The 13,274-nt window shown below is 37.0% G+C and overlaps 2 protein-coding genes across 10 annotated transcripts in view; one reads left to right on the top strand and one right to left on the bottom strand.

The window, feature by feature from the left end:
* LOC100331149 (oxysterol-binding protein-related protein 1) overlaps window positions 1–13,274 on the top strand; it is a 65,874-nt gene that overhangs the window by 8,778 nt on the left and 43,822 nt on the right. The window lies entirely within an intron of this gene.
* Window positions 8,486–13,274, bottom strand: part of LOC100331077 (histamine H3 receptor) — an 18,153-nt gene continuing 13,364 nt past the window's right edge. The window contains exons 3-4 of one of the 2 annotated variants that reach the window (XR_015478059.1): window positions 11,095–12,444; window positions 10,347–10,873 (exon numbers count right to left, since the gene is read on the bottom strand). Coding sequence is in view for 1 of the 2 variants with exons in the window: in XM_087240290.1 (XP_087096416.1) it covers window positions 11,704–12,444 (741 nt within the window). In the remaining variant the exon portion in view is untranslated. Of the gene's footprint in view, window positions 12,445–13,274 lie in introns of both variants that reach the window. The other variant, XM_087240290.1, reaches the window with a different exon arrangement.

Below are 13,274 nucleotides of genomic sequence, written 5' to 3'. Positions count from 1 at the left end.
ATATATATATATATATATATATATATATATATATATATATATATATATAGCTTTCTACACTGTTAAAAATCTGTAATATAGTTTTATGTATTTTTTTTTATTTGTGATTTTATTTTTCCCTCATTTATTTCTGCTTTTGTATTGTTGGTATTATGTATTACGCTACAAAAACCTTGTAATAAACTGCCAGTAAATGTTCTGTTAATGTACAGACTTATGTTTCTATATATTATTTATTTTTTACACATCTTATTATTATGTGAAACGACTAAAATGTCAATGAAAGTCACTTTGTTAAACTGTAGAGTTGAATTTTCAACATCAAAAGTGGACAGAGCAGAGATCAACATCCCATAATGCAATTCACAACCCCAAATAGTTTATTTTAAGGTGTCTTTATTACAGTGCAACTGTTAATTTACCTTCTGAGTAGTATTAATTATACATTAAGTAACTGTTAGTGTTAGAATGCCAGGATAGTTGCATGCAATTAATTGTACTACATGTGTAACACAGACACCTCAAAATAAAGCATTACCTTTATTCTTTAATTCTTCAGTAAATTTATGTCCCCAAAATGCTCAGTTTAGTTAATTACAAACAGTTTATTGTTTAAACCACGTATTGTTCATGCCAAGCAAGCGCAGCCTCTGTTTGTTGTAATCTTTTCTATTTATCTTTTATTGTGCTCTTGGTTTAAAGAAAGAAAAGCAGGCGTAATTAAATACGGAAGGCATCTTTCCAAGCTCTCGTGTCATTAAAATGGAGATGAGCATAAAGAATAATGTGTTGTGGGGTATTTATGGGACGTGTTGCGTTGTGTAAGCGTGTCACATTATTCTGTCTGTACGTTTCATGTCATTAACACTTCTTAGATGTTCCTCAGGGAGCCACTGGAGGAATGATATTAGAGAAGACTCGGAAATTACTCTAACAGTTTCTTTATTTAATTGCACTGGTTTTGTTTTCGCAAACAAGTGGTGAGTTTATAATCTTAGTTTTTCATGGTTATCTCAAAACTGATCGGCTAAAATGCACTTTTCAATGGCAGTCAGTGTTGTATTGAAAGTGAATGCACAGTGTCATAGTGCTATTAGAATTTAACATATAGATTTGAAGCATACAGGTAATGCATCCACTGTAGCATGTATGTAAATCTTTAACTCAGCATAAAAAAACAAGTGTTTTAGGCATAAAAAGGATCATTAAAACACTTAAAATAAATAAAAAACCTTAAAAACGTACTTCATATAATGCAACAGTATTTCTCTGTTATTTTAGTTCATTTGAAAGAATATTAGATGGTTTGTTTATTCCAATAGAGATTATAATGTTATTATGATGACTGTTTGTTTCAGTTATATATATATATATTGCCTACCTGAGTATTGCTGCTGACCATGTCCATCCCTTTATGAGCACAGTGTCTCCATCTTCTGATGGCTACTTCCAGCAGGATAACGCAGCATGTCATAAAGCTCAATCATCTCAGACTGGTTTCTTAAAACATGACGATGAGTTCACTGTACTCAAATGGCCTCCACAGTCACCAGAGCTCAATCCAATAGAGCAGCTTCGGGATGTGGTGGAACGGGGGGAGAATAACTCATCTCTAATAACTGATTTATTTTCTCTTTGTCATGATGACAGCACATAATGTTAGACTAGATATTCTTCAAGACACTTCTATATAGCTTAACGTGATATTTAAAGGCTTCACTGGGTTAATTAGGGTATCTAGGCTGGTTGGGGTAATTAGTCAAGTTATTGTATAATGATGGTTTGTTCTGTAGACTATCGAAAAAAAATAGCTTAAAGGGGCTAATAATTTTGACCTTAAAATGGTCAAAACTGCTCTTATTCTCATCAAAATAAAACAAATAAGACTTTGTCCAGAAGAAAAAATATTATCTGACATACTGTGAAAAAATCCTTGCTCTGCTTAATTTGGGAAATATTTAAAAAAGAAGACAAAAAAATCAAAGGGGCTCGAGTTTTTCTGACTTCAACTATATGTGTATGTGAGCAATTCAGTGCAAATATCAACCTTGCCATAAAAAAATAAAGTTTTCACCAAAATACGGAAACAGTTTCTGTTTTTTGAGTAATCAAGTATTTTACAGTAGTTTAGAAATACTCAAAAATGTGTCTGTCAATGTTTTCAAACTGTTATATTTGATTTACCAATCAATTTCACATCCGTCACATCCATAACGACACTTTCCTCATAAATGCATAAATATTAAATAAAAAAAATCAATAATTGTTGTCCTATACAGAGCCGTCGCTCATCTTTTTGTTCATTGTTATTTTTTGGGGTTGTGCAGTTTAATTCACAATTCATTTTTACAAAGCTTGCTGCACACTAAACCCGCAGACTTGATCATTCTGGAAAATATAAACAAAATCTAATCTTAAGCTTTTTATAAGAATTTATGTTTTGAGTTTTTACTGCAAACGTCACATCCAAAACGCTGGAATTGCTCACATACATATATAAATATATTAAAAACATATGCGTGTGTGTGAAACAAAATGCATTCAAGAGAAAGATCAACAGTGACATCTACTGGACACATTCAGCCAGCACAGAGGATCTAACTGCATACAGGATTAATGCTAGTTTGTTTATCTATTTAACAGTTTTAATCACATTTTTATTGAATGTATTTAACATTTGTCATGTCATCTTTATAAATGTTATGTTTTCAAATATAACACAGAGCAGTAGTAAAGTTTACAGTAAGTGTTAATTTGGTATATTATAATCTTATTGCATTAGTTTGTTTTCTCTTTCAGTCTCCCGTTGAGAACAAGTCTGACATTTAGAGCTCACACTCTTTATTGTCATATATGTTCATTAATTTGTCATATTCAGCCTCTACATACACACACACACACACACACACACACACACACACACACACACACACACACACACACACACACACACACACACATGACAGTTTGGCAAACAGGAGTTTATGAGATGCACTGATTTTAAATGGTAAAATAATTTAACACCATTACAAATTTCCCATTTGTGTCACATTTATAGTTCGGAGGCTTGAGCATTGATTTAAAATGCGTATATAGCGATAATATGTATTCAAGTTTTGTACAATATCAAAATCACTTGTGTACTTTTCTTTGAAGATGGCTAAGACATATCAGAAGTGGCTTCATTGCTGAATGATGAGTATAAATGAAACACTGGATTGATCATTATTTTGATGCTCGTCAAAAAGGAAAACATTATAAAATACTTTTAAAACATACACGTATAGTAAAATACACATGCTACTTTTGTTTAAAAAAAAAAAAAAGGAAAAGTAGTGTTCTGTGGAAGTATAGGGGTTAAAAATGCTGAAGACCAAAGCAAAATACACATGATCGCTATATATTTTAGCAGCATCTCATGAGAACATACTACAAACGCAGTGAAATATTCATTCATTCATTCATTTCCTTGTTGGCTTAGTCCCTTTATTAATCCGGGGTCGCCACAGCAGAATGAACCGCCAACTTATCCAGCAAGTTTTTACGCAGCGGATGCCCTTCCAGCCGCAACCCTTCCCTGGGAAACGCAGTGAAATAAGCTGAATATTTATTAACTTCAGGGTGGTTTGCTGTCTGTGTTAATACATTTCCCAAGTGCTGTTTAACAGAGCTAGGACATTTTTTGACGGTGTTTCCTATTATGTTTTTCTTGTGAAGAAAGTCTTATTTCTTTTTAGTTAGGCTGGAGTGAGTGAATGAATGAATAAATGAATGAATAATTAGCAAAGGTCAGTGTTGTTTTAATTGTCTGCAGGACAAACTGCTATACAATTAGGTAACCTATTATTAACCAAGTAAAACCTTTAAATTGCGCTTTAAGCTGAATAATATCTTGTAAAATGCATTAGTTATTGGAAATTCATTATTAAAACTATTATGTTGGAGAATAATTCTCTCCATTTCACAGCACTTGAACAATTTCACAGTCATGCAACTGTTTATAATTATAGAGAGCGTATAGCAAAAATGAATTCGGACACGCTCTTAATGCTTTTGCACCGTGATGAGCTTTAGACTTTGCGCCTAGATCCTTAACTTAGAGCCCTTAATGTTTACACCTCTGAATTAGAATTAATAAGATCATCAAATATACATTGTTGTTAAAACAAAAGAACAATATTTAAAAAAAAAAAGAAAAATATTTTTTCTAAGGAAATGTACTTAAACAAATTACAGTACTTTGTCTTGTTACAATTAAATGAATTGCGTTTGACAAATTTAATTCATAACAGTTTTCAGTAATAAGTTAGTTATTTAAGGTGTAACAGGTTTTAGTAAGTTATTTATGGAAAGTATAAATATCGTACACTATCAATAATAAGCAATATGTGTATTTGCCACAAAACACTAAAGTATTGTTTTTATATTAACAAGGGAAGGGGATTATTTGTACTGCAATAAAGGTACTTTTTACTGTTATTATTATATTTACAATATTATATTGAATGACTGTACTGTATGCACTGTTCCATTCCTGTTTTTGAATATAAATTACTAAAACCTAAAATATAAAACACCTAAAATAACTGACTTAATTTATTACTGAAAACTGTTATAAGTTAAGTCTGTCAAACTTAATTCATTTAATTGTAACAAGTCGAAGTCATTTGTTTAAGTTTTCACTTTTTACAGTGTGAGCAATATCGTTATCTCAAAACTCAACAACAACAACATCACGTATTTTTCTAGTATCTAATGGCTTTGAGTTGCATTATGGGATGTTGATCTCTGCTCTGTGCACTTTTGATGTTGAAAATTCAACTCCACAGTTTTACAAAGTGACTTTCATTGACATTTTAGTCATTTAAAATAATAATATAATGTAAAAGGAAATAATATCTAGAGAAATAAGTCTGCAAAATAACAGAAAATGTGCTGCAGTTTATTACAAGGTGTTTGTAGCGTAATATACAACACCAACACACACAATATAGCACTGCAAATGTTATTATATACACATTACAAATGTTCATAAAAGTCACTTTTTTACAACTTTACAAGGTTAAGAGTTGTTTTAAGAAAGATCAACATCCCATAATGCAATTCAAAAGCAGAAATAAATAAAAATTAAAACATGAATCACAAAATTCTACAAAATATGGTATTAATTATCATATGCTGACGACACAGATTCATATTAGTACAACTCCGAATCTATCTGCCTCATTGTCGACACAAATTCTCAAAATACATAGCTCCAAGACTGAGATTTCACTCGTTGGCACACTGTTAACAGATGTGGTAATCTCACGTTAACGCTTGATGATTCTCTTTTAACCTCTTTTATGCAGGTGCGAAATCTCCTGTGTTCTGAGGCTCTTGTTAGTGCTTTGAGTCTGAGAAAAGCGCAATATAAATAAAATGTATTATTATTATTATTATTATTATTATTATTATTACGGAATACGGAAAACAGACTGTTATTTTTCTCTTTATATAAGCAGGCATGAGCTATATATGGACAGAATCTGAATGAGACGCATCATGAAACTTCAGCTTGGTTACGATCTGGAACTTGCTGGAAATGTGTCTGATGTTTTTGTAGGCCTTTAATTTAATCAAGCTGAGTGCGGTGCTAATGAGCGGCTCTCTCATTTCATCATTTTGCTTTATATGTGACTGGCGGTGATGATGTCTGAGTGGCCGACTTGTTTTCTCTGTAATTATTCTCTCTTCTTGAGCCGTGATTGAGAGAAGTGTGAACGATTGATCACACTGACAGGATAATCAGACAATCATGAGAGACAGAACACTTCTCTGAGTCAATATATATGTGACCCTGGACCACAGAGAATGGGATAAAAACAAGCTTTTATTTGGATTGGATATTATTTGGGAGAAATACGACGATTTGCACATCTGGAATCTGAGGGTTCAAAAATATATCTAAAAATTGAGAAAGTCAGTTTTATTTTATTTTTTGTGTGCAAATTAACATCTTAGCAATGCATATTATTAATTACAAATAAGTGTTGATATATTTACAGTTGGAAATTTACACGATGCCTGAATCTAACATTATCTTTGCTTGATTTTTGGCATAAAATAACAATATTTGCACTCAACATCTGAATATTGAGAAAATCAGCTTTAATCAGCTTTTTTTTTGTGTATATATATATATATATATATATATATATTTATATTTGTGTGTGTGTGTGTGTGTGTGTGTGTGTGTGTGTATGTGTGTGTATTTGCATGAGGAGCTGCAGGTGGACCATCATTTATAGCCTTTTATCACAGAAATGATTGTAAAAGAAGAGTGCTAATTAATTTTAATTTGCTGTTCGGGTTAGCAGAACAATTTCCTTCATTTGTAATTCGAATGTTGTGAAAATTAGACCGAAATCTAAATGCAACGCTAAATACAGGGAGACCTGCAATGGTGACGTTGTTAAGGCTAATGATTTCACAACAAAGTATTGCAATAAGGTGCACAGTTTCATGTGATAAAAGCTTTCTGTTGATCATTAGATTTAACCACCATTGCTACAGTGATTTCATTCATTCATTTTCTTTTCGGCTTAGTCCCTTTATTAATCTGGGTTCGCCACAGCAGAATGAACCACCAACTTATCCAGCATATGTTTTACACTGCGGATGCCCTTCCAGCCGCAACCCATCTCTGGGAAACATCCATACACTGTCATTCACACTTATACACTACGGACAATTTAGCCTACCCACTATAGCGCATGTGTTTGGACTGTGAAGGAAACTGGAGCACCCGGAGGAAACCCACACAAATGCAAACTCCATACAGAAACGCCAACTGACCCAGCAGAGGCTTGAACCAGCGACCTTCTTGCTGTGAGGCGACAGTACTACCTAATGTGCCACTGTGTCACCTGGTACAGTGATTTATTGTAATGCATTTTCTAACCCACAAGTCCTACTCTACTGCACCCAACCGGGTCTGAGTAAGGATCGAACCGGCGATTCTTTGTATCAGAGTCAGTTGCTCTATCAAGGAGACTAAAGACCATTACCTTTAGCGTCTATTGCTAAAGCACCTTTAGAGGTCATAGGAGTGAGGTTTACCTGCACAGCACTTCGCTAGTTGGCCTCCGTTACAACAGCATGTCAGAATAATGCTGAATATAGGAAATATAGGACAGTTATTCAACACAACCATAAACAGTGTCTAATGTTAAATGTATTTTTTGTATTATTTTAACGTGTATATTGTGGAGTAAAGTTGCAAGCAGATGTGTACATACACTCTAAAACAGGACATATCTGATGGTAAATCATACTAAATGTTTACTATTTTAGGTCTGTTAGGATTACCTAAATGATTTACATTTGCTAAACGCCAGAATAATGAGAGCATTTTTTTATCATTTCTAGACAGTTAAAGGTTTACACACATTTCCTTGGTATTGTTTAGCTTTGCTTTTAAACTGTTTAACTTTGGTCAAATGTTTTGGCTCTCCTTCCACAAGCTTCTCACAATAGTTTGCAGGAGTTTTGGCCCATTCCTTCTGACAGAATTGCTGTAACTGAGTCAGATTTGTTGGCTGTCTTGCTCGCACAAGCTTTTTCAACTCTGCCCACACATTTTCAATAGGATTGAAATCAGGGCTTTGTGATGGCCACTCCAAAACATTCACTCTGTTGTCCTTAAAGCACATTTGAACTCATTTGGCAGTATGCTCAGGGTCATGGTCTGTCTGGAAGACCCATTTGTGGCCAAGTTGTAATGTCCTGGCTGATGTGTTGAGATGTTGCTTCAGTATTTCTCCATAATGTTCTGTCTTCATGATGCCATCTATGCTGTGAAGTGGACCAGTCCCTCCTGCAGCAGAACAGCCCCACAACATGATGCTGCCGCCCCCATACTGCACAGTTGGGATGGTGTTCTAGGCGTGTGCGCTTTCCCCTTTGTCCTCCAAATGTAACACTGCTCATTATGGCCAAACAGTTCAATCTTAGCTCCATCAGAGCACAGGACATGTCTCCAAGCATCAGTCTTTTCCCCAGTGTCATTCAGCAACTGTAATCTGGCTTTGTTGTTGATTCTGGCTTGTTGATTTTCTCATGTTGTTACTCAAGGAAGCAGTGTGTTTGCACTTTTCCTTCAACACTATTCTACAGTTGTGCCTCACATTAACTTAAATCTTGTCAATTAGCCAATCAGAAACTTCCAAAACCCTGACATCATCATCTGAGCTTTTCCAGAGGCAGAATAATCTCATTGTGTGTAAACTTGACTATTAAGAAGAGTTATAACTTTCTCAACAAATCTCTCTCTCATTATTCTGCTATTAAGCAGAGCAGAAACACATGTGATCATCCTCACTTACCTAAAAGAGAAAATGTTTAGTCACATTAACGTCTAAATTCTTTTAAAATGGTTATTTGTCTTTTTAAACAGTGTATGTAAACCTATGCTATGTTTGTAATGAGGCAACATACACATGTAGACTGCTGAATAAGTGTTTAATACACATTTATCTATTATCATTAAGTTCTTATGATGATTCTTCTGAAGTTTAAGGATAATATAATATTTTGGTCAACATTTAGATGTGGTCATAATAGTAGTCAGTTTCTTCTTATACAATATATTGTTTCAAACTACTAGAATATCAATAAAAGTCACTTTGTTAAACTGCAGAGTTGAGTCTTTAACATCAGATGTTGACAGAGTAGAGATTAAGTTCCCATAATGCCATTCACAACAGTGAATTAACTGAACAAACGAATCACAACATATGAAAACTGTTCATTAACGAATATGTTAGTGTATTCTAATACTGTTATCCTTCGTTTATGTCTGATCAAAAGTGGCAGACATCTTCCTATTATGTTTAAGTTTTGTTCCCATTATTGTGAAACAGAAAGTCACAGATGCTGTTTGCAGGCTTGATGACATGCAATGCATTTTAAGAATAAAGTACAACAATAATAATGTGAATCTTGCCATAACAAAGTTCCGTTTGAGTTTGTTTCAGCTCTTCAAAGTTAACCAAAAGCAAACTTTTGGGGAGGAGTTTGTTTTGGCTCCTAAACACCTCTGAGCTGCCATTGGTCCTTGGCAATTACACAGTCGGTGGGTGTGTGTTCTGTAACTCAGTCCTGTTTGAGGTGCGATTTCCTCCCCCTGATTAATTTCTCATTGTTTATTATGATTATCATTTTCTCATATGAAAACAGCATCCAAATCAACAACACTAGCCACATGAACACACTGGCGAGTGGAGTAGCAGAGCTGTACAGATGTATCCGCACTTGCATTATCACGCTTTCTACGAGTTTGCGCACGCGGCGGAGCCATTCAGTGTCTGTGTGCAGCAAATCGAACACAATTTAAAGAGGAAGAGATGATGCGGTGGCGATTCTTATGACAGTCATCATTGTATTTATGGGTACATGCGAGCATAGTGACACATTTACAACCTGCAGTGTACTGGCTGTTGGAGAGTTCGAACACTGTATACCGTCATTCAGCCATCTTGAACTTCTTTTGCCCTCAACGGAAGAACCAAAAGATGGTTAGTTTGTTTGTAGTGTACTGGACCATAATACTTTAATCCCTCAGTTGACAGATCAACAGTGGCAGACATGTTCTTCTCATGTTAAGCTTTTTGGCCTCGTAATGTTTTATTAAACACCATTACTTACCCTGCCCACTGGAAGGATCTTTCTTCGCTTCTGGTCACATGGAATGTCTTTAGGGTGGGGCTATCGGTGCTTTAGGGCGGAGCTATGAGTAATTTAGGGTCGAACTATCAGTCCTTTAAGATGGAGCCATCGATGCTATAAGGTGAAGCTATCAGTCCTTCAGGGCAGAGCTATTAGTCATTTAGGCGGGACTAACAGTCCTTTAGGGCGGAGTTATCAGTCATTTAGGGTGGAGCAATCAATCCTTTAGGGTGGAGCTATCAGTCTATTAGGGAGGGACTATTCCCTTAGGGAGGAGCTATTAGTCATTTAGGGTGGAGCTAACAGTCCTTTAGGGAGGGGCTGTCAGAGCTTACAGTAATTTAGGGCAGGGCTATCAGTCATTTAGGGCGGAGCTAATATCCTTTAGAATAGAGCTTTTAGTCCATTAGGGTGGGACTATCAGTCCTTTAGGGAGGAGCTATAAGTCCTTCAGGGTGGGGCTATCAGTCCTTCAGGGTGGAGCTATCAGTCTATAAGGGTGGGACTATCAGTTCTTTAGGGAGAAGCTATTAGTGCATTAGGGTGGGACTATCGGTCCTTTAGGGAGGAGCTATTAGTCCATTAGGGTGGGACTATCGGTCCTTTAGGGAGGAGCTATTAGTCCATTAGGGTGGGACTATCGGTCATTTAGGGAGGAGCTATTGGTCCCTTAGGGTAAGACTATCGGTTCTTTAGGGAGGAGCTAAAAGTCCATTAGGGTGGGACTATCGGTCCTTTAGGGAGGAGCTATTAGTCCATTAAGGTGGGACTATCGGTCCTTTAGGGAGGAGCTATTAGTCCATTAAGGTGGGACTATCGGTCCTTTAGGGAGGAGCTATTAGTCCATTAGGGTGGGACTATCGGTCCTATAGGGAGGAGCTATTAGTCCATTAGGGTGGGACTATCGGTCCTTTAGGGAGGAGCTATCAGTCCATAAGGGTGGCACTATCAGTTTTTTAGGGAGGAGCTATTAGTTCATTAGGGTGGCACTATCATTTTTTTAGGGAGGAGCTATTAGTTCATTAGGGTGGGACTATCGGTCCTTTAGGGAGGAGCTATTAGTTCATTAGGGTGGGACTATCGGTCCTTTAGGGAGGAGCTATTAGTTCATTAGGGTGGGACTATCGGTCCTTTAGGGAGGAGCTATTAGTCCATTAGGGTGGGACTATCGGTCCTTTAGGGAGGAGCTATTAGTTCATTAGGGTGGGACTATCGGTCCTTTAGGGAGGAGCTATTAGTTCATTAGGGTGGGACTATCGGTCCTTTAGGGAGGAGCTATTAGTTCATTAGGGTGGGACTATCGGTCCTTTAGGGAGGAGCTAAAAGTCCATTAGGGTGGGACTATCGGTCCTTTAGGGAGGAGCTATTAGTCCATTAAGGTGAGACTATCGGTCCTTTAGGGAGGAGCTATTAGAGCTATCAGCCATTCAGGGCAGGGCTATCAGTCCATTAGGGAAGAGCTTTCAGTCACTTATGGCAGGGCTATCAGTCATTTAGAGAATAGCTATCAGTCCTTTAGGGTGGAGCTGATATCCTTTAGGATAGAGTAATTAGTCCATTAGGGTGAGATTATCAGTCCTTTAGGGAGGAGCTATCAGTCCTTTAGAGTGGGGCTATTGTTCCCTTTTGGCAGTGCTATCGGTCCTTTTGGGCAGGGCTATCAGCCCCTTGGGTCGGGGCTATCAGTCCTTTTTGGGAGGAGCTATCAGTTCTTTAAGGTGGGGCTATCGGTCCCTAGCTATTGGTCACTAGCTATTGGTAAGGTGGGGCTATCAGTCCTTCAAGGCGGGGCTATCACAGCGTGTCTCATTTCTGTCCTGCTTTTGTCCATTTGTCAATCATCCATCCTTTTATTAGCAGCACTCTTCTTCCAAAGATCTATTCGGTTCAAAAATCATTCAATGTAATGGCAACCTGGAATATTCCTTTAAAAATGCAGGCACTTAAATCCTCTTTTTTTTTTTACACACACCAGTTTCAGCAGGTGATTGCAGCCTATCTGTGCGTGCTGGCTGTGTGGTCTGTCAGGGGAATAGTGGTGCTCTGCCGTGGGCACAGGATCTTGAAGAAAGCCCTGCGGAAGCTGCTGTGGCACAGCGGGTACAGGAACGGGTTGATGGCGGAGTTGAGCCACAGCAGCCAGAACGTCACCTCGTACCAATGCTGGGACACACAGTCGCCTCTGCACGCCGCCCGCACGATCATCAGAAGCGTATACGGCGCCCAGCACACCGCAAACACACACACGATGATAGCTAAAGACTTGGCGATCTTCTTGTCTTGTCTTAAACGTGAGCGCTGAACACATCGCATCGAGAGACCGTCGCTTTCCGGGCGCTTTTCTCCATCTGTTGTGCTTTTATTTTTCAGCGCTAAAGAGTTCCAGCACATTCTGGTACTCATATGTGTCCTGTCTCTGTATAGAGTCGCAGAGTTGTGGCATTTAGATTCGCTCCTGCTGCCGAGTCTCCTCCGGCGGATGCTGACGTAGATGCTGATGTTGAAGAACGCCACGGATAAAAAAGGCACGAAGAACTCGATGACTGAAGCTGAGAGGAGGAAGTACCAGGTGTAGTAAAACTCTGCGAAGCACTCGTCATCCGGCACGCGGCTCCGGCCTGTCAGCTGCTCCCAGAATAAGATGGACGGTCCGTAGAGGAGGAAGGCCAGAATCCAGACCACTGCGATCTTTAATACTGCAAAGTGCGTCATGCCTTGTTTGGCGCGATAAGACACCTGATATCAGAAAAGAAAGCAAAAGAATTAAATTTAGGTTTTTTTGATGAATGCAGAAGTGCATGTTTACAGTTATAAAACCACATACATGAACGATCACCTGAGCCAAAATTTATGGAGCCAGATCAGTCTCAAAAATAATACATGTACAAAATAAAATCCAACTTGTAAACACAAGATTCGTGAACTCACTTTGTGGATTTTTAAATCGAGTTTTAAATTTCAATTAATTGAATTTTGTATATGTATTATTTTTGAGACTGATCTGGCTCCATAAAAATTGTGCAAGCAATAGGAGAAAAATATATATCACAGGCAGCATCTTTGTGCATGATATTCGCAACAACAATAATTCTACAAACTTGGAAGTTAGATTGTGCAGCTGTTTTTGAAACCTGGTTTAGGAGTTTTGATCATGGAAGAATTGAGATTTGATGGGCAAACTATGGAGTCAGATCAGTCTCAAAAAAATATACATTTAGAGAATTCAATTCGTTCAAAACACGATTAAAAAAATACACAAATCCAATTTGTAAATTCAAAACACCATAAGTAAATACACAAATCCAATTCATACACTTAAAACACAATTCGTAAATACACAAATCCAATTTGTAAGTTCAAAACACGATTGGTAAAGACAAAAATCCAATTCGTAAATTGATAACGCGATTCATAAAGACAAAAATCCAATACGTAAATTCAAAACACGATTCGTAAAGACAAATCCAATTCAAAAATTTAAAACGTGATTCATAAACACACATCCAATTCGTAAATTCAAAACACAATTCGTAAAGACACAAATCCAATTCGTAAATTTAAAACAC

The sequence above is a fragment of the Danio rerio genome, chromosome 2 (assembly GCF_052040795.2).
Source record: "Danio rerio strain M-AB ecotype USA chromosome 2, GRCz13ab, whole genome shotgun sequence".
Lineage (NCBI taxonomy): Eukaryota > Metazoa > Chordata > Actinopteri > Cypriniformes > Danionidae > Danio > Danio rerio.
This window is presented reverse-complemented; position numbering and strand designations above follow the sequence as displayed.